This window comes from Gymnogyps californianus, chromosome 3, assembly GCF_018139145.2.
Source record: "Gymnogyps californianus isolate 813 chromosome 3, ASM1813914v2, whole genome shotgun sequence".
Lineage (NCBI taxonomy): Eukaryota > Metazoa > Chordata > Aves > Accipitriformes > Cathartidae > Gymnogyps > Gymnogyps californianus.
This window is the reverse complement of record NC_059473.1, coordinates 72,841,678-72,868,194: the sequence shown is the minus strand read 5'-3', so window position 1 is coordinate 72,868,194 and position 26,517 is coordinate 72,841,678. Positions and strand designations below refer to the sequence as shown.

The 26,517-nt window shown below is 38.2% G+C and overlaps 1 protein-coding gene across 1 annotated transcript in view; it reads right to left on the bottom strand.

Moving 5' to 3' along the window:
- The window catches only part of GOPC (golgi associated PDZ and coiled-coil motif containing), a 28,576-nt gene extending 4,658 nt beyond the window's left edge, over nt 1-23,918 (bottom strand). Inside the window, exons 1-7 of the mRNA XM_050894203.1 lie at nt 23,625-23,918; nt 9,878-10,042; nt 7,299-7,322; nt 3,442-3,617; nt 2,992-3,157; nt 1,650-1,745; nt 682-846 (exon numbers count right to left, since the gene is read on the bottom strand). Of these exons, the coding sequence (XP_050750160.1) occupies nt 682-846; nt 1,650-1,745; nt 2,992-3,157; nt 3,442-3,617; nt 7,299-7,322; nt 9,878-10,042; nt 23,625-23,918 (1,086 nt within the window). The remainder of the gene's footprint in view (nt 1-681; nt 847-1,649; nt 1,746-2,991; nt 3,158-3,441; nt 3,618-7,298; nt 7,323-9,877; nt 10,043-23,624) is intronic.
- Nucleotides 23,919-26,517: the final 2,599 nt, after the last annotated feature.

Below are 26,517 nucleotides of genomic sequence, written 5' to 3'. Positions count from 1 at the left end.
AAAATGCAACGAAAATTACCAATTTACTTACTACTGCACAGCTACGTAACAGGATTACTGAGATGAGCTAGGTTACCAAAATAAATACATTTCACTGTTGTGAACACATTTACAGTTGTGTTGAATATTTTGGATATGTATCTGAATTAAGTTTTTACTGACTAGAGAAGTACAGCTCTATAGCTAGGATTTACCAAAGTTACCTGAATTTCTTAGTTACGTGCCAATACATTTCAAACAGTGACTTCTAATGAGTAAGTTTTCTGATAAATTAAGTGCACCTGTTAACTGTCTGAAAATGGGAAGCAAGGCAGGAAGAAGATTCTAGACCACAGAGCATATGAGAAACATTGTTTGGCTGGAACCAGCCAGTCGTAAAGAATAAAACGTATGTCACTAAATAATTATTTCTGTGGGGCAATGTAACAAGCTGATTTCCATCAGCCTTACTGAAGAATCATTAGCCAATACATGGGTTTAACTGAAACAGTACTGACCCAGCATTTTTCTCCTTAAATTGCAAGACATAGCAGGATTAAGTGTAAGGTGATACAGCTTCAGGAATCACTGTATCTTAGCGTAACACTGTGCTTAACAGAAAACATTAAAATCCAAGGTAATTCAATAGGCAGAACACAGGAAACACCTAAATACGCCTATGGATGACAGGTCCCAACTGACCTGTTGGGAAAGAATAGTTACAGCTTCTTTATGTTTGGCATCTCTTAGATTAACTCCATTTACTGCCAGAATAGCATCACCAACATGCAGTCCTCCACATCGATCAGCAGGTTGTCCAGGATGGATTTCAGAGATCAGTATTGGAACACCATGCTCCTTCCCACCCTATTAAAAAAAAAAAAAAAAAAAAAGAAAAAAGTAGATTTTAATTAACTGAGACATCCATTAGCATAAAATGAACATTCTGGTAGTTGCTCTTGGAAGTGCTTATTTCAACTTCTATTACAGAAAATTAGAAAGCATGCTTCAGACAAAAAGAATGCTTAAGAAGAACATGAGATGCTTCCCTTAATTCTTCTCCCCACAAAAGAATGGACAAATTTCAAATATATACTCAGAGAGTCAAAGGAGACAATTCTGAATAATAATAAAAGTATAAAAGCATATACAAGCTGATGAGACAACATCAAAACCTCATTAAAAAAGCATATCAGGCATCATATTGACTTGCAAGACACAATATTCATATTTAGAATACAAGTATAACAGTCAGAATTTTCAAAATGTGTTGTAAAAAGTTAATACAGTTTTTGTTAGGTGTGAGATGCCAATACCGATACTTTAAAAAAAGTTACAATCACAACAGCTAAGTTTTGGAAGTTAGTTCTCAGATGTTTTTCTGCTCTTCTACAGACTTCCCACACCTAAAATTCACCACTGGCTAATCTGCTAAAGTGCCTATACCCTAAACATAAGTTGAAATCATAAGTTTTACATAAAGTAGCAGTTATCTATTTCCTAATCTATCAAAATGAGTCTTCAAGTCCTATGACCATAGCTATGGATTTGCATATGCTTTTTTTTGTATGTTCTAACAATACATTCACTGATCCACATATTTTACAGAAGTACAAATACAAATATAAATTGCGTCTTCTGTGTCATGGAAAATAAATGCAAGTATTTACTGTGATTGAAATTCCTAGTCCTTCATGGTCTTCTTTAACCAGCAAAACTTTTCTGATTGGACCAACACCTTGACTCTTCTTTAAGGCATCAGGATCCTAGTTTGATAAAAACCAAACATAGCACAAATATAAATGTGTGAACCAAAAAGTGATGCATTTCTGCATTTTGGTTTTTTTAATTGTATACAGGCAGTATATCAGCAACAGAGTTTTAGACTAGCTCCAGGCAGGACAAACTTAGAGTGCCCCTTTACAGACAGGGTATGAAATCAGAAAAGATTCCTCACTATGCACTCCTGATGAGAATAATTATTTGAATTATTAGCACTGAAAGTGCTGAGTGATGCACAACACAGAACTTAACTTCAAAAGAAGGAAATCAGCTACATACTAAAAACATAAAGGGACTACATGAAGGAATGCTGATTACTGCTGAAAAGTTATATGATGTAAACTGCAATTTAAAACTAATCAAATGATAGAAGATGATGTAATACAGTCCGAAAGAAGAGGTTGTTTATTTTTATTGTAACAAAAACAAACCATACCAAAAGCCATACAACTCAAAACCAAAGGAGAGACTAAATAAATCAAGGTATTTATTTTGCTTTTGTTAACCCGCTGTTGCCATTATGCATACCCTTAAAATCACACATATACATATTCGTCCACCAATATTTTATATGCAATTAGCAACATAAGCAGTAAGACCAACTAAGGTATTTAGAACAGATCAAAGTAAAGCACTTTCCTGAAAATGTTTGGGTTTAGGCACTGAACACTGGAGTGATTAACAGCTCGTCCCAAGTTGGGCAAGTTCTACGAAGGCTACCCACAGTGAAATGTCTTTTAAAGGCTTTATTTCTAAAAGTACCTTTTGGAGGGGTGAGGCGGGGGGGGGGGGGAATTATTTTACAGAGTGTCAATTTATCTGGCCTTTAAAAAAATTTTTGAAAAATTTATTTCAGTTCAATCTAATCCTAAAAATGTTGTTATTCTTGTTTTTTGTAAATAACTTAGCTGCACGTTTCGAAACCTAGGTAACAAAATTATGCTGTTAAATTCATATCTAGAAACATACATAGCAGAGGCTCAGTTTTCAAAAGGACTGAGTGCTCCTAGGTAAGCCAAAGGAACTGTATCATCTTTCATGGTCATTTATGGGGACATGCTATTCAGCATGGAACTGTCCTTCAGCATACAAAGCAATTATATATTTAGAAGTGACATTTGAAAAAACACAGTATTGAAGTGAAAATAATCACAAAAATGAAGAAAAACTCATATCTATTTTCCAAAAATACTGGAAATTATGAAGGAATGGCTCATCTTTTCAACTTACATGTCCTGGTGGTGCTTGCATTGGTCGTTTCAGATCATTCCGACCTCGACAAGCTCTAATAACGGTTTTGTGACGGTGAAGGTGTATTTCTGCTTCAAGCTGATTCCAGAGCTTGTCATGAGCAGGTCCTTTCATATCTCGGCCCAGTAACTGAATCTGCTGGACCCTACATAATGACAAAGAAAGTAAAACAACATGCTATATTACAACTGAAAAATCAATGCATTGTACAACTCATACACTTCATCTGGCTACAGCACACAGTCACGCTGCAACTAGTGCAAGTGCAAGAACTGTGGGAATTTTTGTTTCTTCCTTTTGTTCAACTAACTGCAAATGTGAGACTTTTCCTACTTAGTCTTAACTTTGGACCTGCCTCTGGGGATGCAAAGGAAGAAAACAACAAAAAAAACCATCTCATGCTAAGGGACATGGATTGTCTTCACATACCTTCCAGCTAGTTCCTTATCTAAATACTTGGCTGCCAATCTTGCTCCATAAACCTCAGCCTGAAGCACAGCTATGTGTCTACGAAGTGCTTCATTTTCCTTCCTCAGCAACTTCACCTCAGCTTCCAGCTGAGCTTCTTTCACTTTTTCTTTCTTGTTAGCTTCAAGTTCTCTCTCCTTTACAAAAAAAAAAGAGGAAAAAAAAAAGTTGAAAAGCTTTTATCAAAGTTAATAATGAAAGAGCACTTACTGTTTCTGCACACACAATCTGAGGTTACTCTCCTGCATAGAAGACATGCATGCAGGAAAAAAATGAAAGCAGGGACTCTGGCACTGCAGCTAGTGGTTTGCATACTCCCCTCTGGGGAGAGGAGGCCTTGCATTCAACTTTGTGCTCCTGACATGATTTTTATCCAGCTTACAACTCCTTAGCACAAAATGCATATACTGGTTCAAGGTCCATGGATGAAAATTAGCAACAGTGCTTCTCCCTGTCACGCACAGGTGGCAAAACTTACGTAGTCTGCATAACATCCTTACTTTTTCCTGTGCTCAAACGGGAGATTCATACAAAGAGAGAGAAGACTATTTTAAAAACAAAAAAGTAACTACAAAACCACTAAATATTTCAATTTGACAATATTAACTATTTTAATATGATTTTTAATATGATGTCAAGGAAATGTTCTGTAAGTCCATATGTCCTTAAAACGACAATTATTTTCATGCAAACAACCAAGAAATGTCCAGCCAGGGACACTTCCAAATTAGAGTCTGAAGACCACAAAAATAAAGCCAGAGTTTCTACACATGAAAATGTCAACTCTGACAAACTTAAAAGAGAAATTTTTGCAGAATAGCTCTGTTAAAAAAAAAACCCACAACAAAAAAAACCCCACACTAAAACCACACTTTAAGTAAGCTATCTTCCCTCTTCCCTGGCCCCACCCCCCCTCCCCCCCCCAAAAGGAATTATGGAAATGTAAATTACTCCCACAGCGCTCCATCCCAAATGTACAGAAAATGCATAGTCATTACCTTTTCTAATACCCAGAGGACTGGATTGAAAGGAATTAGTATGCTCAGATTGGTATTCTACAAAATCTACTTTAAGAAGAGCATGTTTGATTACTTGTATGTTTTATATCCCTTTTACAAAGTGGGGAAAAAACCCCACTGCAAACCAGGAAAATAGTAGAGACACAGGATCTACTACTGTTTCCTTTTAAAAATGGCTGTCAACTGAAATAGCTATAAAAACTAGGTTCACCATAATGCATTTTTGAAGACATTTAGAGTACCTAAAAAACCTGTTCTTTGTACTTGTACCTATTACATTGTTAAACAAATAGAACCAGGAAATGCTACTAAAGAAGCGATAGGACAGAAATAAAATTTTACAGAACTGGCAAGACAAATCTGTTATCAAATTGTGAATATGCTTATTCACTTTTCCAAGCCTGAATATAAAACCATGAATATGGTCGATATTACCACATTTGAGAAATTAAGCAAGGTTGGTCCTTCCAAAGAGAGGTATTTTCACAATAGGTATTTGCAAGCATTTATAGCTATTTGCCAGAAAGTCAACTCTGAATTTGATGGACTCTACTATCTCCCTCATCTGTTAAATACTTGTATCAGGTTAGATGAATAGAGTACATTACACAAATGTATGTGTTGGCCAAGAATTGCCTAGCATACTGCCCAAGAGGAGCAGCACAAAGATTGCTTGACATCGCTGGCATTCCACTTCCTGTAACTCCCATATTGACCCAGTTTCAAACCCAGGTTTGACTCCATATGCACGTTAGAAAGTGTGTCACATAAAGCCACTTCTGGTCGCTGGCCTTTGGGTTAGGGGTTGTCTTGTGAGATGACTCTTCAACAAATATCTTTCTGAACCGCAGGATCACTCCTAAGCCAAGAATTTTAATTGATCTACATTTCAGGAACAGGAGTTTCTAAAATTGTACCAATTCTCTCTGTTACTACGATGGTCTTGGGCTATTTTAATTCACATCTACTGCCAGTAGCCAAAGGGCAATTACAAGAATTCAAGAGTGGCAACACGCTGCGTTGCCTCTGCCACACACTTTAGCTGTAAGAACGGTCACAGTTCAGGCATAACAGACATTTTACAGTAGCTGGAGAGTCTGTATACAGGTACAGTGTTCCTGTAACACTTATGTTAGCTATGTACGTATTGCCAATATTGCATCAAGGTGCTCTAAATAGTATAGGCCCCCTGTTTGTGTACATACTCACTTTTAGAAGATCTTTTATTTGACAAATATAAAAAGACAAAGACTAGAATTTAAGACCAACATATGAAGGTACATTACTCACACCCAAACCTCCATTTTCTTCCTCATTGGATATTTTTATGCTTTACTTACTGAATAAAAAGTCATAAACTACAAATTCATAATATCTTTGCCAATAATTTGTTAGAATGTACCAGTCCTGTTTTCTATTCAGAAAAAAGCTTTAGAGATGCATGAGTTCCCTGATGTACCTGAAATATAACCTGGGAGAAGAGTTCCAGCCTCCCCCAGAAAAGTGAATTGCTGAAGTGATCCAAGATATTTGATTACACTAGCAAATTTCATCTAGCACACTTTACTGTATTTATACAAATTAGCCAGCTTAAAAACTCTCAAGACTGAAATTTGCCATTGATTTTCTCTGAATTTGTCATTTAAATTAAATTTAAACAGAAAGTCAAATGTTACATTTCTAAGTGGAATCACTTTTAGTCATGCATTCTAAATGTTATACCTAAAATACAAGGAACAATGTTAATCCCACAGAATTGTTTTCTTCCTATTTTCTCCATTACTATCACTATTGTTCTGTGACTGAGGTGGAAAATTACACCCAGAAGCTATTCTTCTCTGGACTGTCTCCAATTGATCACCACACGAATTAAAAAAATCAAAAGGTTTGCAATGCAGAATCTCTGAAAATGTACTGAAAGAACATGTCTTGTTTTGAACAACTGTCGAGAGAGGTGACAAAAGTCTCAAAAATGTTTAAAAAAATTGAGAAAGTTACAGAATAGTTTCATGCTTTCTAGTGTTCATAGTATTGCATGGGTTCTGCAAAACAGAAAAAAGTGTATTTTCTGTTGGTAATATAAAAAAAAACCACCTAAACCAAAAATGCAACTGCAATGTTGAAGATCAAAGCTTACAGTTACCAGCTATCCTGTGGCTTTTCAAACAGCAAATACTAATGATAATGAGGTATATAATACAATAAAAGAGGAAAAGCTGTTTAAAAACCTTTCAAGTCTATCACCGTGAAAAACCAAAAGATAAAAGTTAACTTTGCTTCACTTTTTCTTCTTATCTATGTATTTTTCTGTTTATATGCTTCGGGCTGTTACACAAGCTAGTAAATCATATTAAATCATGCCCATAAAAAGAACTGAGAAAAGGGAAAACAAGGAAAAGTTGACAGAATTTTTTTTTTTCAACACAACACATATAATACTTCATACTACATTGATAGATGTGTACAGTGTTTATGCTTTAGAAATTGTATAACACCTTAACATTTTTTGAGATACTGCCAGAACAATCTTTCAGAGTGTCAAGTTGCCAGATATCACCCCAAACTAGCTGTAAAAATAATAAATAAAACACATACAGACTTAGGAAAGAGGGAACCAAAACTAGAAAAGAAAAACTAAAATGCAAAGAAAATTCTTTACACAGCATCTTGCCAACTGACATGAAGAAGGAACAAGCCAAATCTGTTTCGCCAGTTTCTGAGGCCAACATATATATAAGTTGTTGCACAAAACAAAAGCACTGCTTAAACATACCAAAAAAAGGCAATCGGCATACTTACCATTTCATCCACAGAAAGGACAGACTTAAGACAGAAGAAAAGAGTTTCATAATTAGAGAAACAGGCAATAGGAACTTCAAGAAAATGCAACAACATAAATGACTTACTCCAAAAGAAATTTACCAGCAGATTGTTTATTAGAAGGCATAAAGAACAAGCACATTGCTATAATTGTACTTAGCAGCAATTTTGGTATTTTGCAGTGAAAGTTATTAAAAATCTTATTAAAAATTTTAAACTTATTGTAGTATTCAAAATAATACTTTCTCCTAAAATACCAAGAATCTTTATAAAGAATAGCAAGATAATGTGAAATGCATGAAAGCAGTTTTGAAAGTATCATAGAAAATACATTCTGTAATATAACATCTGTTATACAGATAATAGATTTTTTCCTTTCAGAAAGAGTAACAAAATATGTATTAAAAGAAGGACATAAAGGACAGGGGGAAGTAGCAAAAAAAGATATATCAACTGCAAAACTCAAGAAAAAAAATTCAACTAGGCAACTTCATACTCTTACAAAGAAAGAGTTATTGTGCTTGGACTAAGCAGACACACCACTCCTAAAAAGGTATTTGGCCTAAACTACACGATGTTATCAATTGCTTAGCAATCTGAAACATGTAAAAATGTCTTAGTTCACCACTATGTACATTTTTACAGTTTGTAGAGTATACATTTATGCTAAGAGTCTACATACAAAAGAGTGGTTGTCATTAACAAAGAAAGCAGGAAGTTAACTAGTACAGAACTTTATTTCCCCATCGCATATTCTGTTGATACAGTCCTTCTTTGCCCTCGGAGGCTGACTGCCAGAAGGTCAGCACGACAGTTTTTATTTACCTAAAACTCAGACTTCCCATTTTATTGTCATTTAAGCAGCCTCAGTTTTGCTTGTTCAAGCTTCCCAGACCTTTATAACTTTCTGTATCTAGAACAGTTTAAAGCTGAACTTCCCTCCATTAAAACTATGAAATCCTTAAAGGCAAAGTAAAGCAAACTCAAAAGATTAGCCCTGATGTTTATAAAAAAGGAGGAACTAAATGGAATTAAGGAGAGAATACCAGTCTAGGCTGTTAATAAAACTCAATTTCAACACAGATAAAATCTGAAACAATGCAAGTAAAATGTATTTATTCTCACCCGTGGGAAAAAGACTGCTGTCAATAGCATGGAGATTTAATATAACTTTAGAAATTGTTTATAACAAGGTAAGGAGAAACAAAAAGGTTAAAGGTATTGCTCTCTATGTCACTCAGAAGTTAAGCCTCACTAATAAAACTTAGGGACCGAAATCACTCACAGTGATGTGTTGGCTTAAAAAATTTGCTATGTGTAAACCTGCAGCCTAACACTTATAAAATGCTGGTGATATTTAACTAATGCTTATTTACAGAGCCATAAAAATTATTAACAGCTCTAAAGAAACTTCATCATGCTTAAGCTATAATTCAATACAGAATAAATTATGTGCAGACAATCCAGAAAATGTTACTCTTAGACTGAATATGCAAGTACATAGACCTAGGAACATAGCTCTAATTCAATTACAGCTTTTGGATCTGAAACAGGAAGAATTTGGGTTACTCTTGCTGTTCAGTGATTAGCCTAGATAGTCTTTAAGCCTTATAGTCTATTACTGTGTTTTATTATACATTAATTAACAGGACAAAATAGCAGAGAAGACTAATCTAATGTTCCACATATGTTGAGACTAGGTACTCGCAACCAACCTGTGAAGCAATTTTAAAAACAGCCAGAGAGCTAGACTTTGATTTATGCCAACAGTTAGAAACCATAATCTATACAACATTACTTTACTTCTCTAATTTACAAAGTCTCAGTATTAGAGCCTGAATCTGTGCTGTGGCTAGTAAAGAGGCAGACTACACTCTGCTTATCAGTCAATGCCAACTAATTGCACAGATTAATTATTGTTAACTTCTGGTGGGCTTTGTGAAGGTCTAAGTTTCTAAAAAACATATCATACAAAATCATCAGTGGATTATTGAGTTCTTTTACAACAGTCTGCTGCATGTAGCAATGGATAGCACCATAGATGCATCTGCAGCATTCTTAAAGAGAAAGAATGACAATAGAGAGAGGATTGTGATGCCATCTACCCTCTCTCTGTATGGCAAAACAATCCCATTCTTACTCTTATCAGAGTGTAACTACAATAAAAACAATAGACTTACCTCACTTTAGGCTTTTTTAAGATATGTGAAGATTTGGTTGTATTTGTATATTGGAAGCTACTATCTTTTGCAAGTTCTGTCTCCAGAAAAGCTTTATAAACCACCAAAATATTTTCTTATTTTACTTTAAGAAACCCCTAAAAAATGGTTTATGTAAAAACAACTTCTTAAATTCTTACTCATTATTCTGATATTATTTATGTTATTTTTAATGGTTGCTAAGAACCAACCGTAAATGTTACTTAAAAAGGAAAAAGTTAACTCTAACATTTTTACTGTGAAAATTTGTAATCAGCTTATTCGCACCTTCCAAGGAAGAACTTCAGCCAGGAAAGGGAAAAGTATAATATAATCCTCCATTCAAGCCACCATACTCACCAGTTTTGCCTTAATAGCCCCAGAATCAACACTCTGACCAGTTTTGGCATGTAGCTGAAGTTGGACAGCATGGAGTTGCAAAAGCTGATCATGCACTTCCTTTTCCAATACCGCTTTCTCTGCCTGCGTTTCTGTCAGTTCAGACTTCAAATCAACTAACTGTGCCTGTGAAAATATAATCCATCATAGTAATTAGAGCAATGATTAAATGGGGTCATCAGAACTGTGGTACATAGATACATCATTTGTTGTACATGTATGCTACACACGGTGTAATACAGATAGGAGTACATGCTGCCACAAGTTCCTCTGTAGCCCAACTTAAGCACTGGATCATTTGCAGACTTTTCTCCCCAATTGCCACAAAATTCATTCATCCACAGACCCAGCATCAAATAATCATACTGCCAAAAAAACCCAATAGCTGAGTTTTTCCTCATGCAGACAATGGCATGTGATGCTGATGTCCACTCCAAAACAGGGCAATGGCATTAAACCTATGTAGGATTTCCAACCGTAGCAATGTAAACACAATTTAAAACTTTAAAATCATTAAATCTTATTGAAAAATAAATATTGACCCAAGTAAAATGACAATTATTAACGCAATGCTGAAATCAAATAACCCAATTTACAATTGGTCTATTATCAACAGCTTAACTAAAATAGTAAATGAGGTGGGCAAACCAGAAGCCATAATTAACATGCCCCGAAAATGCATTTGTAGAAAACCATGAATAGTTATTAACTCTTAAAAAAGTGGTTTTGAAACATTTTAAATACAGTTTACACGTAGTGTTTATACCTGGAATAAAAGAACAAGTTCTAACATGTTTACCAAGTTACTTGTTATCCTTAAGTTCAAGTAGCATTTTATAAGATAAACTACATTTATATAAGCTTTAAAGCTACTATTTGCCCAAAAAAACACAGAAGATGATCTCAGGGGATTTTTAGGTAAATTCCCAGAGTATATTTTTGCTTCCAAAAATTTGGAATTAAAGAGCAAAATGGAAAAGCCACTAATTCTTAAAAAAAAATCCCTCTCATTAAAGCAGGGTATTTTAGATATCTTAACAACATTATACTAACGTTCAAATTCACAATGAATATCAAGTTGCAAGCCAACGCTCACCTCATTCAACTAAGTAAACCACTGCTTTAAAATGCCTGTATGAGTTAAAAAAAAAAAAAGGCAGGAAGGATTTGACTATCTGTAGGGAGTACTTACTGGGTCTAACTTTAGGTACATAATTTAGATGGACAGCCTCCTTAAGCTTCCAGCATAATTCAGATATAAGTAGGCTCTTCCAGAGGCGATTCAGAGCACCTAAATTAGAGCGCAATTTGATGAGACAGGTCAAGCCAATCTCCAGCTTGGTGCTGCCAAGAATGATCTCCCTCTCTGCCCCTTGGCTATGCCCCCTCGCCCCACATCTCCGGGACTGGAGGGTGGGAGATGCCCTGCCCATGAGCTCTGCTGATTTCAGACCAGACTCCCCAGAACAGAGCAGAATCACCTCTCCCTGTCCGCTTAGATGGAGCCTCAACAGATCAGGTTAGCATTTACTTTTTGTCGAGGAATGGGGCTGCATGCATTTCCACCTTCCAACTGCCAGAATGACAAAAAACTTGAATAATTTGTAAACCCTCACAGAACTCTAAAGCAGTAGACTACTGCCTTCTACAGTAAGATGATATTTAAAATACTACAAAGCCATATAATTTTAGAGAAATGGGTTGGTTACAAAACCGCAGTGTTCTCCCCAATGACTAGCCACTGCTAAAGTCTCTCTGCTATGGATTATGTACCCTCAAACATAAGTAGACACACATCTGAACTAAAGTAGCAAATGAAAATATCCCCAGTGTAAGAAGTGATGATATAGTACAGAGCAGATAACTAAGACCTTAATAATGAAGGCACAGTTTGACCCAGTCACAATTTCACATAATGTATAACAATATTACTTCTACTTTATTATTATTTGTTATTATTATTATTACATAATGTATCATGATATTACTTCTACTTTAAAAAAAGACCACTAATATCTTCCTCCTTTCAAACACGTACTAACAGCTAACATACTGACTTTTATTGCTTTTTTGTATACACACACAAACACTCATCCATGCTAATTCAAAATGCCTGGAGAAGCAGAAAGTGGTAGAACAGATAAATTACACCAGTTTAATACTGTCCAGCCTCATCTAGTACAGAATGGCATATAAGGAACAGAACAGAGTTCGGGGGGGGGTGACATTTCCCTGTGCAAATTACAAAGCAGCAAGAATGATCGCTACCAGTTTTGCAACATGAATGATGCTCCAAGGGGGTCACAAAGAGACTGTCAAACTCATAATTAAATAAAAAAAATAGTACTCTGCATATGACCTAGGATTTAAATTCATATCCTGCCGTTTTAATAAAAAGAGCAAAATGAGAAATGGTATGAGCGCACATCATGGAAGTAATCTGTTTACACATTATGAAAAGTCCTAAATCTATCCCGAGGAACAGATGCAGATACAAGAATCACACCAAAAAGCAAACACAGTAAGCTGGTTTCAAATCTTGTGATCTACTTCTATGAAGGCTGACAAATCTTTACATTATTTCACAGAAGTTCTGTCATTCTCAGCTTGGCCAGCTCACTTAATTCTCCTTTATATTACTCCTACTAGCACTGGTTTTTATCCACATTCCCTCACTTTGTTATAAAGGAATCATATGGAAAGACCACTGGAAATTCAACAGCTCTACATTCAATTTTGGAAGCTACTCAGTAAAAAACAGAGAGGGGGCAGAGACAGCAGAGGAAATGATGAGCACAAACAAGAACTATCGGTAAGGCCATTCCTTCCAAGAGCACCGTTCACTGCATAAGGCAGGGGTTCTACAGAAAAAGATGGTGCCAGATCATATAATTGTAATGTTTCAATTTGCATAAGCACAACGAGGATAAATTAATGTTGCACAAGCAATTGTACCAATCCTTTAATTGGTAGCTTTTTGGATGTACTTTCCAAAAAAGATTGTTGAACGAGAGATGTCATGTATTTTGAAGGTCACCTGCAACTGTTCTAGAATTTGTGGAGAAGCCAGTTGGGGCAGAAGTAATGAACACACAACCACAGGAGACCATTGAGCTTCATGGTTAGGAGAGCTTAGGAAGAGCCACCAAACAACAAATAGAGAACAGAAACTTTCATTGGGGAACAGTAAGGGGCAGAGGTTGAAGAGAACGTAGTATGTTTACTTTCATAACATCCTTTAACAGTAACTTGCTGATTCAGCCAAAAGAGGAACTCTTCTGTATTTAGGGCAGTATACAACTGTGCAGATTAGCAATTATTACACATCAGCAAGCATCACACTGCAAGGTTACACTTTACCTTCTCTGCTAACTCACTTGTGAGTCTATGTCCCAGGCAACACACGGTTAGTAGCAGGACCAGACTGTGGCTCATGGAAGTATGATTTAATCATCAAAACCTACATCTAGCCCTAGATGAATCAAGCAGACAGGACATGAGAGAGACAGAACTTGCACTGCTCTTTTTTCCTTTTATTCTGACATGCGTTGGCAAGGTCAACGCTTTTTTGAGATATGCTCATTTGTCCCTGACTCGCTGAAGTCTTGGATGCTTTTCTCAGACCAAGATCCGTAACTGGAATTTGGTGCCAATGGCAATGGGAAGTGCCTGGTCTGGGCCTTGCAATGGAAGCCAAAGCTTACTGAAGTCAACCAGAAAATAACCAAGTTTCTTCTTTATTAAAGGAAGTCAGATCTCTTGTTTCAATGCTCCACTTTTCCCACCTCTCTTGTCATGGACAATGATCACTAACTTTTCCTGAAGTGTTCTGAAAAATGCTTCAGTTCAACACTGGCTGCTAACTGAGAACTCTGAGAAGTTATGTAAATGAGTCAGCATGGAAAAGACTAAGGAAAAAAAAAGAACAGCACTACTGAACAGAATCACTCCTTTTTCTAAAGTACCTCATTCAAGTTTGTTCTCTAATTTATCAATAATTATTTGACACATTACCGTTAATTTCTTTGTATTTACTGCCCCAGTTACAATCCATACACTGTCAACTATACAAGACATACTCCTTGGTTTCTTACCTTTTTTCTCCTCGCTGTTCTGAATAAAAAAACAAACCAACCTTTAAGACTGATCTGATCTGTCTCGGGTGGGGGGTCAAAAGGTAATTCCCTAAGTCTGTTGGTTTTGGTTTGTTTTTTTTCCACAAAGTACCAGTAAACACATGCTATTTCAGAAAGAGCTACTGCTTCTGATTATCACCACACTGGTCTATAATCAAGCTACCTCTAAACTCTAAATAAAAGTCTACAATTCAAGTAAATTGCAGATCTTGGTCAAAGTAATCAAATAGTAAAACTCAATATTTATCTTCCAAACAATCTAACACACAGATGATACCAGAAGAACAGTTTCGAAAGGCTAACTAAATATTTACTCAATTTTTGGGCATATTTTGCCATTTATCAGGTATTTTGTATTTCACAGAGATCTTACACCTATGAAAATCAAAACCAAATTTCAATTGAAATAACTCAAGAATTTATAAATTACTCTTTTTTTTTTCATAGGAGATAAAAGAAATAAATCATGGCATTAAGCAACAGACAAATAGTTATTCTGCAGAGCATTCAAAAATACTATTGCAAAAATTAACAAAAAAAAAATCTCTAGGCAAAACAGTCCAGACATGATGTCCTTCTATTTTTCATCAACAGTTCTTACTTCCTGTTCAAGCAGTTATGAGTTATTAAAAAGCTGTGTTTGTTATAAATGATTTTATGCTAAATATGTATTTTCAGCTGGCAATATAATAAATGTCAGCTTAAATGCTGCAACTGATTGCATTTACAGTCATGGAGTTCTTAAAGTCTTAACTAGTGTTTTTCATTAGGAGCCTTAGAACAAAATAATATCACTAAGGTCTCTTCCAATTATTTTATCTCATGTCATATATTTTTTTTATATGAAGGTCTGAACTCTCAGAAAAAAAATTCATTCATCCACCTGTACATTTTTCATAGAAAAGTGAGCATTAGAATAACTAACCAAAAATCAATTATTTCTATAAGATCTCAGAGCCATACTCAAAGATCCTACACTAAGTTTGTACATAGTAAAGAATAAAACGTGGACCTTGCCCTGAACAACTTACAATGTAAATACAGGAAGGAAAAAATGAATAAACATAACACAAAAGAGAAGTACAAATACAGAGTATTTGGGTATAGAATGCACAACAGGAAGTAGACAGATGGCATGCTAAAACCACAAGTTACCATTTCTCATAACCATCACTGCTTCTTGAATGAGGCATTAGAAGATGGCAGTATCGCAACCTCTGAGATCTAAAGCATCAGAGGGAGCACACAGAGATTGAGAAAACTTCAGAAAGTGGCATCATGGTGACTAACATACCATGTTGACAGGAAACAATCTACCTCTCACTACTGAAAGGGAAACCAATTGCAGGGGGGTAGGTGCAAACAGAGAGATGGCATCATCAGATAAAATAATGTGTTCAGCTTTGGGAAAAGCTTTTTCATTTTCTGAGCTATCATTCCAATAATTTCTGCAGTACAGACAAGAGTTTTATTTAAGCTAATAGATCTGAAAAATTATCTAAGACTTATCTGTTGCCCAGACATGAGGACTCAAAATAGAGCCGAGCTGAATTGGAAAGCTAGGTCACAGGCCTGAATAATCCTAGGACAAGGCAGTGGCATTATTCACCACACCAAATGAAAATGAGAGGAAGACCTGAATTCCCTCAACATCAAAGCGTAATGAATGCTTTTTGAGGCTTGTAATGATGCACTTTTCAGTATATCAATTTCTAGCTCAAAAAAAGACTAAGCATAATGGACATATTAGAAAACACATAGCTTTTTCAGCAAAGGAAAGCTAGATACGTACAAAAATATCCATCCTATTACCAGCCTCCAGTGACTAAAAGTCATAAGCCAAGCACACATCAAATGCCTTTAAAGTAGCAAATATTCTTTAAAGACTTTTTTCATTTTCCTTTCATTTCAGGCCTTTAGGGTACACCTAATGCATTCTCATACCAAGCCTTCTAAACTCATAAAGGTCTGAAAACTGTCTTTTTTAAATGAAAGATGATTTTTTTCCCCCATATCATATCTAGATGCCAGCAGCTAGGACTTCAAGAAACATCAAACACAAGCAGACTAGCAATAAAAAAAAAACCACAAAAACTGGTAACATTTCATCATTTCTATCTTAGTTTCCTAAACAAGGCAGTCTAGTGCCATCACTTTATCTGTATGTGTACATTTCTCCCTATTTCGTCTTCCCTCCCTGCTGATTTGAATTGAATCCATTTTCAAGATTCAAACAAATCCATTAGAGGGGTAAATTCATGTATGATTAAAGTTCCTACAACAGACAAGTTTTGCACAAAACAGTCGCTCAGGAGGAAAGAGTGACAGATTAGTGCCCTCCCGGAGAGAAAAGTGGGAAGAGTCAGACCTTAGCTAGTTTGTTTAATCCACCCAGAGACAAGAGCAAACAGCGCAGTGGCTTGGCACCATAGGTGCAGTTCTGAGCTAGCGACTGCGCTGCTGCCTCTTGTCCAGCCAACTAACCAAAACCGTTGGTAGATGAAAAGGCAAAGGATGCTGTGGCGTGGAAACTCACAGATGATGGGAGAGAACCGCGGGTGCCTGAATCGGAAGGTCTTAGTGACTCGAGAAAGTGCTCGATGTTTGCATTATGACAAATCATTCCCCACAAATCAGTAGGAATTGAGATTTCCAAGCTCCGTTGATTCTGTTACCCATAAAACACCTCTGGTATATATATTTTTAATAGCTAATCTTACAAGAGAGGGCCCTATGAATCTTGCCATGGGATTAAACCAAAATTCATAGACAAATAAAAGTATATGAGGTGTTTTTACTTATTCAGCAGCATGTCCTCACGTAATTTATGCTAGACTCCAGACAGTTTACTGACATATGTGTTCCTGTATTTAAATATTCACTCCTGATCGGGACTATTAACCTTCTGATTTAAAGGCTGAAGGATCTAGGATCATGAAACACAACACAGGACACTACAATGCTGCAATTACTCTGTGGCTTCTGCCCCGTATATGCACCAAAAAGCAATATAAATATCAAGATACGACACTAGCATATTTGCTTAAAATTACATTTTGGAGGCATTTTTCTAAAGACAGAAATGTTGCTTAAAGGCAAAAGCAGGTTAAAAAACACCCTAATTATGCTTTATAAACAATGAAATCATTATTCCTAAATGTTCCCATAACGTTACACAACTGCAGGATAGAAAACAGTTTTTCAGGACGTGACAGCTGTAGCTCCTACAGCCTGAGGCCTAAACATACTCACAGACACCAGACACACAAGTGGTGTTGGTTCAACAACAAAAGAGCCTGCCATGCACAGGTATGAACCACACAGCCCACATACTAATAAGTTTTCATGGGGACCCCTAACTTTGGCATCAGCCCCTAGATGTGAAGTATCCGAAACTCTTAAGTATTATGTTTCTCTAATTGCTGGAAGAAAGGATTGTCTCCATTATCTCACCAGTGTCACTTTACCACTTTGACTACAGCTCTCCAAAAGACAAGAACACTCTACCCTTCCTTAGTCTTGACTACTTATTCTTGCCTATTAAGCAGCATTTGCTGCAATTTCTCACACAACCCTATTAAGTTTAATGGACTGGTTTGAATGAGAAACCATGAAACAGATCAGAGCCCTACTAATCTCACTGTGCTCCTTGCAAAACTAAACAATGTGACAGCACTGTACAAAATGTGAGTTTCTGAATAAATGATACACTTGGGAACCATAATTTTTTTTATTAAAAAAACACAATTTCAACACAACCAAAGAATGCTTACAACGTGTCAATGATGAAAATGACTAGCCTGTTTCAAGAAATTATTTTAGAAGACTGTACTTACAAATTCTTAAATGAAATTAAAAGCCTTTATTTCATTATTATTGTGACCTCAAAAAGGACATGTGTGACTTAAGTTTTTAGTTAAAGCTTTAAATTTAACAAAATGGTCTTCATCATGTGGCTAATAAGAACATGAATGACAAAATTTATGACTACTGACTCCCTAAATAAACACTACAGTAGTACACCTATGTAGGCAGTCTTGGTAAAAATGCAGAGTATGAAACTGAACACATGAATGAATCATAAATTAATTTAGTCCACCTTTAATATGTCCCATACAGAATACAAAGTACATGAGACATCTACAAATGAATTGCTCCATTTCTCAGATTCCATTCTAGTCCTGATAAAACATTCAGAACACTGGTCAGCAAATTAAAAGGATGCAAAATAACATTCATACTTTTTTATCTTCTCTGCTGAAGACCATTCTGGACATATAATTATTTGCACACTTTTCCTCCCAACAATTAAAAGATAATGTAATAATAATCCATGTAAAGCATCTTAAAAATTTGGTTCCATTTACATAAATGGATATATCAACCAACATTTATACGCCTGTCACTGATCTTTTTAATCTCTGTCATTAAAATACCTGTTATTGCAGCCACCTATTATTGTTTTCACTTTGCTTTACACACTGTTTCTTGCCACTGTTTTACTTTGTATTTGACTGAGTCATTCTGTTTGCACCTACTTACAGAAGCACAAATTTTTTTTTTAAATCACTGCTTGTACACTTTGCTGCCAGTGCCAAATTTCTGTCTGCCTCAAAGATGCTTCTATTTGTTTATTAAGATGACATAAATCTGGTTTTAGAAGTCGTATTGGTAGTTTTATTATTGCCATTATTTTGAAAGTCATACTAGCTATGCAACATAATTCAGTAAACAAAACTAAGAAATATAAACTAAAATACTGGTTCCCTATCACTTACTCTTTGGCAACTCCCAAAAAATGAGAGAGAGAAAAGGAAAACACTTTACTACATGCTGACTGAAACTAAAGTAAGCTAGTTAAACTTGTATTGAATTCCAGAGCTTCTGAAACAGGAAAATATCAATTACGTATAGGTGATCCCTTTAAAAAGGGCATAATTATTGTGAGGGAAGTTATATGTATCAAACTAATGACAATTTAGTATATAAGCCAATTGGAAAATTTATGCAAACTGTACTTCCACTTCCCGAATATTTGAAAACTGCTCACCTTTTAGGATATAAAATTAGCTGGATCAAATCTCATTCAATTTATTTTCCAAAAGACCACATTCTATCTAGTACCAACAGACTTCTATTCCAGAAGAGAGAAAGTATTCAGCGTTGAAAGTGTAATTAATAAAATAACATCTCAGTAAATACTGGAAATTTTTATGACATTTGAAAAAATTAAACAATTTACTTTTCTTATGAAGTTACTGCAACTATGCTCCCAGTTTTATAGACACATCTGTCATGGGGCAAAGAAATACCTTGGTCTTCAACAGGTGCATTTCTCACTACAAGGCAAAAGACAGAGGGGAAAAAAATCCAGACAGACTCTCATAAGAAGGTGTATGGTCCTACCTTGGTTTAAAAAGTACTGCTAAACAACAAAGCAGGACTACAATTCTGCAGTGTGGTCCATTACACTCGCAGTGTGGTCCATTACACTCGCACACTATATGAAAACTCACCATGCACATAATGCCACCTACGTTTAGGTTTTTTGGTTTTCAGGGTGGGTTTTTTTTTTAATAGGGATCTTCAGATTACCTACATAATACTAAATATGCCGTAGCTGATACAGTAACAAGTTACTTACAGAAGAATTCAGCTTATAGGAACATGTTCCTCTAAACCTGCTAACTGATTCCAAGTTCATCAAGGACATAAAACTACATAGGTGATTAACTTCTTAGACGTATACTTAAATGTTTTCCTTAACTTTAGCATGTACATTGGCTTAACACAACTGCCAAGACACAGGGTGTGCTCTACCAGACATTCCTTTCTAGCTTGTTCATTTAAAATTACAGAATCAGATTGGCAGTCAAAGTGCCAGAGTTAAAGTCAAGCTCAGTTTTCACTGGCACATTGACCTACTTCTTTTACTTCTACAAAACTGCACTATACAGAACTTTTATTTTTTCAAATGGACATTTAGACAATGTCACAGTCAGCATAATGTAATTTTTTCACCTCAAGTGACAGTCAAACAGGAAAAATAAATCCTATGAACTTCCTCTCAATTAAAAATCTACTGAAATCTCACACACTGACTGCCAGCCTTCATCTGCTGATTTATAATGTCTTCCAAGAAACACAGCATCACAAAAAACTCCTTTAAAATGGCTGTCGTCTCCTTCTGTTCTAACAGCCTGAGGCCCTTACTGTCCTCCGTGAACATATATTTCTTCATTTGTTCATACCAAAGTGAAGCTGATCTCAGAAAAGACGGTGGCTTCCATCACCTAACAATTTTTTTTCCTCTTTGATAAGCTACTTAATTCAACTCTGTCCTACTGTGACCAGCAGGAAAAATACGAAAACAAATCCTCCTCCCCTTTTGTTTAATTTAGGACTGCAAATGTTATTACCACAGCAGTATGCGTATAACCTTTCACCACCCTAAAGCACAAGTAAATTTATCTGCATACATCCACTGTGCATCTGCATACCTTCAGGTTCCTTCTAAAAACAACTTACCCCTGAACTGGCAACATATAACTCCCTCTTTGGAAACTACCATCTTCCTGGAATAATACTTTCACTATGCAGAAACATCCCTCATACAATATTTTACCTAGACTCATCTCTATAGCAGTAGGTATACACCAATAATGCCAAAACATTTTTTGCACCAAAGTCCTACAGCAGGAGCTTCCATCCACCAAACCAACTAAGCTGTGCCTCTTAAAAGTAATTGTATCAATCAGAGAATGCATATTAAGCTGATAAAGTTGATAAATCACAGTCTGAACTGCATTTCTTTATTCTTGTCTGTTATATTATAATAAGACCCGACAATTCTGGTCAAGGAAATGGAACCCACAAACAACAGAATGATATTCGTCATCTTTTATTATTAATCTGATTTTTCTTTAGGAAATAATATCACTCATTCAGTAAGACAACAGCAGGCAAACGCAGCTGCAGGAGTAAAGCCTTAGCTTTTAACAGTCACTGACACATTCAGTCAAAGCATTATTTTAATCCAAATAAAGACGTATTTCTGAAGATGGATTTAACTTATTGGCTTGAGTAAGTGTTTGTACCTAAGTAAACTACGACTAATGACACTTTTATGAATGCGATAAAGCTTTGTATTAAAATGTACAAGCACTATAAAGTTACAATTGTGAGCTATTAAGAAATGACTGCAATTTTAAAAGTTGTATGAAATACAGTAACTTGCATTATAAAAAAAAAGTAAATCCACTGATCACATTGTGAACTCCAGTGATAATGTTAGTGACTTCTTTCAAATATGCACCTGTATCCTTCATTTTGGACACTGAGGCTTTTGACTAAACATCAGTGCACGTAAAAAGACAAGACACTCATTCTCAACAGAGCAGCCCCATCTTTTGGAGATTTTAAACGGCAGTTTTCATTTCAAGTTTATGACTCTAATAATCATGAGGTCCTAAAATTAACAACCTTCAAGACAATACTACCACCTTCTAAAGGTCTATTTGAAAGATAAAAACTCCTTTATAGGTATGAGGCCTAATATTAATATCAGTAATAAAAATATTTCACAAAAGACTTTTTATTCACTTCTAAAGCACTCACTCGGGATTCTCAGTATTGTTTTTATCAAACAATTACTTCATGCACTTAGACACACACAATGATTATACTACTACAACTACTAACTGTGCTCCTTTGATCTTCAACTCATTTGACATTGAGGCACAGATCTTCAGTTATTTTGGTGCCCCTGATGATTTTAATTAGATACCAAAATACCTCTCAGGATCTGAGTTTTATCATTTCCTTTCAAAATATTTAAGCTTGAAACAACTTTTCAAAGAAATATTTACCAAGAATCAACTCATTCTCTTAAAATAACCTGAAAACTCATCTGTTTTACAAGTCTGTATACAACACCCACCATCCCTGTGTAACATGCAATAAATACTGATTGTCTACTATAAACTCATAAATCTTCTTTTACTACGCCTATACAATTAAGCCTACTGTATAGGTTGACAGTATATATACATACCCAATACTAAAATGTATATGACAGCATAGCAATATAAACACGAAGAATACCATAAACATCATTACAGTAAGTATTCTGGTGAAATAAAGACTGCAATGAAAAAAGCTCCTAGTTTAATGAGGTCTTCGTTCTGCTTTGAAATATCCTGTTCCTCAGTTAAACTCTATGGATTATTTTGCATAACAATGTCTTCATACCAGGAAGAAACCTGATTAAAACCAAACCCAATTTACTTACTTTACTTCCTACTGCAAGGCACACCTCCAGAAGAGCAGGTTACTGTTTGAAGACTCTTAAATTCCTTTATTATAATAAGTATAACACAGAGGACTGAAAGAACTGAATTTTGTGGTTTACTTGTCTATTAAAACTCTTACAAAGCACATATCTTCATGGTTTTGAAGAATTTTTTCCCCTTATTCCTGTATATTTAAAAGTTAGTAGAACAAGCAATACAACACTAAAAAGCATGGCCTACAAAAGATACTGAAGAAATTGCAGGGTTTTAGCCCAGGGAAAAGCTAACTGAGGGAAGACACATCAACAGTCTTCTAATACGTAACAGAAAGACAAGAGCGCAGTTAACATCCACATCTGTTAAGGATAAGACAAATGACATCACCTACTAAACCAAAGACGACTCAGGTTGGACAGTTACAAAATGACCGCAAAGTCCCCCCAGCATCTCCTTCCAGAGCGCTCCAGTTGTTGCACAAGTTACAGGACCTGCAGCCCTACCTCTTGAGCAGCATCAGCACCAGCCAGCTTGGCTCCAGCTGATGCTTCTTTCTTCCCACTCTGACTGAAAATCTGGATTAGGCATGAAGAAAACTTTCCAACAGTAAGGACAGTTACTATTCTCACAGAATGTGCAATCTGCCATTAATTTTCTGACACTAAGTTTGGCAGAGAGCTATTTGATCTGCCTTGGAGTATGAAGGGACAAGAGGACCTGTCAAAGTCCATCCCCAATCCACTTTTCTGTTTCATTTACTCGTAAGTAGGAATAATGCCCTCATTTTGACTACTGACTATAAGCTTTAAGCATCTTGATCATATGTCTTTATCCCATTTTTAAAGGCTTTCCAAATTCACTAGGGACTTAATGCAAATAGAAGACCAGTCAGCAGCATCCGTTGCTCAAGACTGCTGCTTTCAACATCAAAGAGAACTTTTTTTGGCACGCACCACTTCATGCCCACGCTATAATAACCAAAACCAGAGGATCGGCACAGCCAGGCCCGAATCCCGCGGGGCTGGACATAGCCTCCCAAAACGCGGGGCCAGGTTAACTCTCCCCAGCTGCTTCCAGCACGGCGCCCAGCAGCCGCAGGGCACAGGAGGGGCTCTCGCTGCCACCATGGGCAGGGGGCACGGTCCTCGCCAGCCATCCCGACACCTCCCCACGGGGCGCGGCCGCGGATGCGCCACCAGACCAGCATGACCCGGACGGCAGAAGCCCACCGCCCCCACCTCCGACCAGCGGCCCCCGGGAGCCTCCTCAGCGCCCCCCCCTCACCTCCAGCTTGTGGTTGATCTGGGACACGGTCTGCGCCTTGTGGCAGAGCTGGGCGAAGCAGGAGCTGAGGCTGGTCATCTTCTGCCGCCCCTCGTAGGTGATGTCGGCCTGGTCGGGGTCGATCTCGCCCAGCAGCAGGTCCACGTCCACGAAGGCCTTGTCGAACTCCTTCTCCAGCACCTCCAGCCAGCGGAACATGGACACCCCGCCGCCCGCCGCCGAGGCCGAGCCGGCCGCGCCCCCGCCGCAAGCCGCGGCGCCCGGCCCGCAGGAACCGCCGCCCACCGCCGACATGCTGCTGCCGCTGCCGCTGCCGCTGCCGCCCCCTTCCCTCGCACGCCTCGGCCCCCCGGGCAGGGCAGGGCCCGCGCCCCCCACCTCAGCCCGCGCCCCGCCTCAGCCGCCCTCCGCGGCCCGCTCCCTGCGCGCGCCACCTCCCGCCCCACAGGACAAGGCGGCGGCGGCGGCAGCAGCAGCAGCAGCAGCGGCGGCGGAGCGGGCCCGGCCCGGCTCGGCTCCACCGGGGCAGCCACGCAGGGAAGCGAGAGGAATGTGCCCTGCGCGCATGCGCGGGGGCGCTGACAGGCGGCTTCGGAGGCGGTGCGCCGTCGCCCGGCGGCCAGCAGCGCGCGGCTCGTGCTGCCTGCCACAACTCCAAGCGGCGGCAGGCAGCAACGGCCGAGCCCCAAACCCCCGATCGCGGCCGCCGCGCTCCCCCAGCCTGCGCCGCCAGGGGGCGCTGTGGGGCGGCCCGGGCAGGTCCGGGGGGGGCGGGGCGGAGAGGCCTCGCCCGCCGGGGGGGCTCGGCGCCGTCTCCCCGGCCCCGTGCCGGGCGCCCCGTTTGCCAGCCGCGTGCTCACCGGCCGGTGAGGCCGCTGCTCGGCCTCCGCAGGCAGACGGGAGGCGTTCAACCCGCGTCTCCCGCTTGGCTGGGAGTAACGGCTCCTCCCGCCCTGCCCTCTCCACAAAAGCCGCTCAAAAATGCCCGTGGCGTCTGGCGCGACCTAACCAAAGATTTTTCACTACGAGAGATGTTATTTTTACGTTGCATTTAGCATTTCTCAACTTTAATCTTCGTGTCGGGGCGTGTCGCCTGCTCCTGGGGAAGCTGGCTACTCGTTTCTGTGGGGTCCCCACCTGGGAACAAGCCTGAGGTGGCGGCGGGACGCAGGCCCGGACGGGTCACCTCGGCCCGGTGATTCACCTTACAGCACACCCCTCACAGGCCCTTCCCCGGTGTCGTTTGTATCTTCCAGAAAAGTTCCACTTTTTTTCAGGTTCAGGAGACTGGAGTATCAATAGCTGGAATACCAACAAAATTACTAAAATGTACACAACTTCCTCGCTCCTGTGGAAGTGGGAGAGGAAAGAGAAGTCTTCGCTACTGTCTTCACAAATGCGATGGGCGTTATACATTCATTGCTCATGCTCACCAAAGATGCAAACTTGCAAGTATTGTATAAAAAGGACTGCCCCGGGCACCTTTGCCTCTCTAGAAGCACTGATGAATGCAGTTACGCCCATATAAAAGGTATTTGCATTTTTTTAGCTCATCCTGGTTCTGAAAATGAAATAAATTTCAGGGAATAAGCTATCTCTACATGGGTGCTTTCTCCAAGGCGCTCACCTTGGTTACAGCTCGTCTCCTTTGAAATACTGTGATCGATTCTGATGTTGATTTCAGTGGGAGCTTTATTAGCAGGTCTTGTAGAGATCTCATGCCGCTTGGCTTTATTGCATCAAAGTTGTAATTCCACCTCCAAAGAGAAAAAGGATCATTTTAACCCAGATCGGGACCCCAGTCCTGCCTACAGCGTGGCCCCACAAACTACCCTGCCGGCACAACAGAGGGGAAGCACAGGGCCCCTCCAGTCAGCAGAGGAGTGGATACCAAGAAAATTATAATGGCACCAGGACCCCTGCATGCCCTGCCCTTGGGCTGCAGGGCATCCTGGGGTGAGTTTCCTTCCTTGCTCCACTTTGCATAAATAATTGATTGGGACACAGAGAGACAGAAAGATACCATTTTACAGCTCAATGGTTAGACCACTCATCTGGAATGCGAAGAGATATGTCAAAGCAGGAAAGAACTGTACTTCCATCAATCTGTGCTTTCAGAAGAGCTGGATAAAAGCAAACTTCACCACTACCAGCAGATATCACATTTCCTCTGGGATCTGCTATTGTAGGCTTGACAAGAAACCTACAGATTTTTATTACAAACCTGCTCATTTGCCCTTTACTGTTCAAATTGTCTGCACTGCAGTTGAAGGTAGGTAGTAACAAACCGAGCACCTAACAGGGGTTGTCTTACTGTTAAGCCCATCCATGATGGAAACAAAATCTACAAACACCTTTATATATACCTACAGAAAAAAATCTGGCTCAGTAAATTGGTGTATTCAGAATAGTAGCTGAGCAAAGGGCTTAAGTGTCTAAAGTCGCCCAAGTGCTTCTGAGTGAGCCCAGTTTAACAGAGCATTTGCTTGACCTTCATTCTAATGTTCATTCTCCACAGCCTGTCTTTTTTACACAACAGGGTCTGACAGAAAATCAAAGTATTTGCTGTATCAAAAGTGAAACTATTATTATTGTTTAAAATAGTTCAGCCACACAATAAAATTGATTGTTTCAGGACTATTGGTTTTTATGTTAGCTTTGGCTTTGATTCTGGTAGATACCACACTTGGAGAAGTACCTATAGAATTATGTTACATTCTTTGCCTTTTTTTTAAATGGAACAGTAATCTATCAGCCAAACATTAGAATTTTCTGCTAATATATCTATATCATGCATTTGAACAGTATCTGCTTATCTTGAGAAGGAAGTTTCCCATAGTTACTACGTAACATATCTATAGCAAATACTGCCTTTAAAAACTTACACTTAATG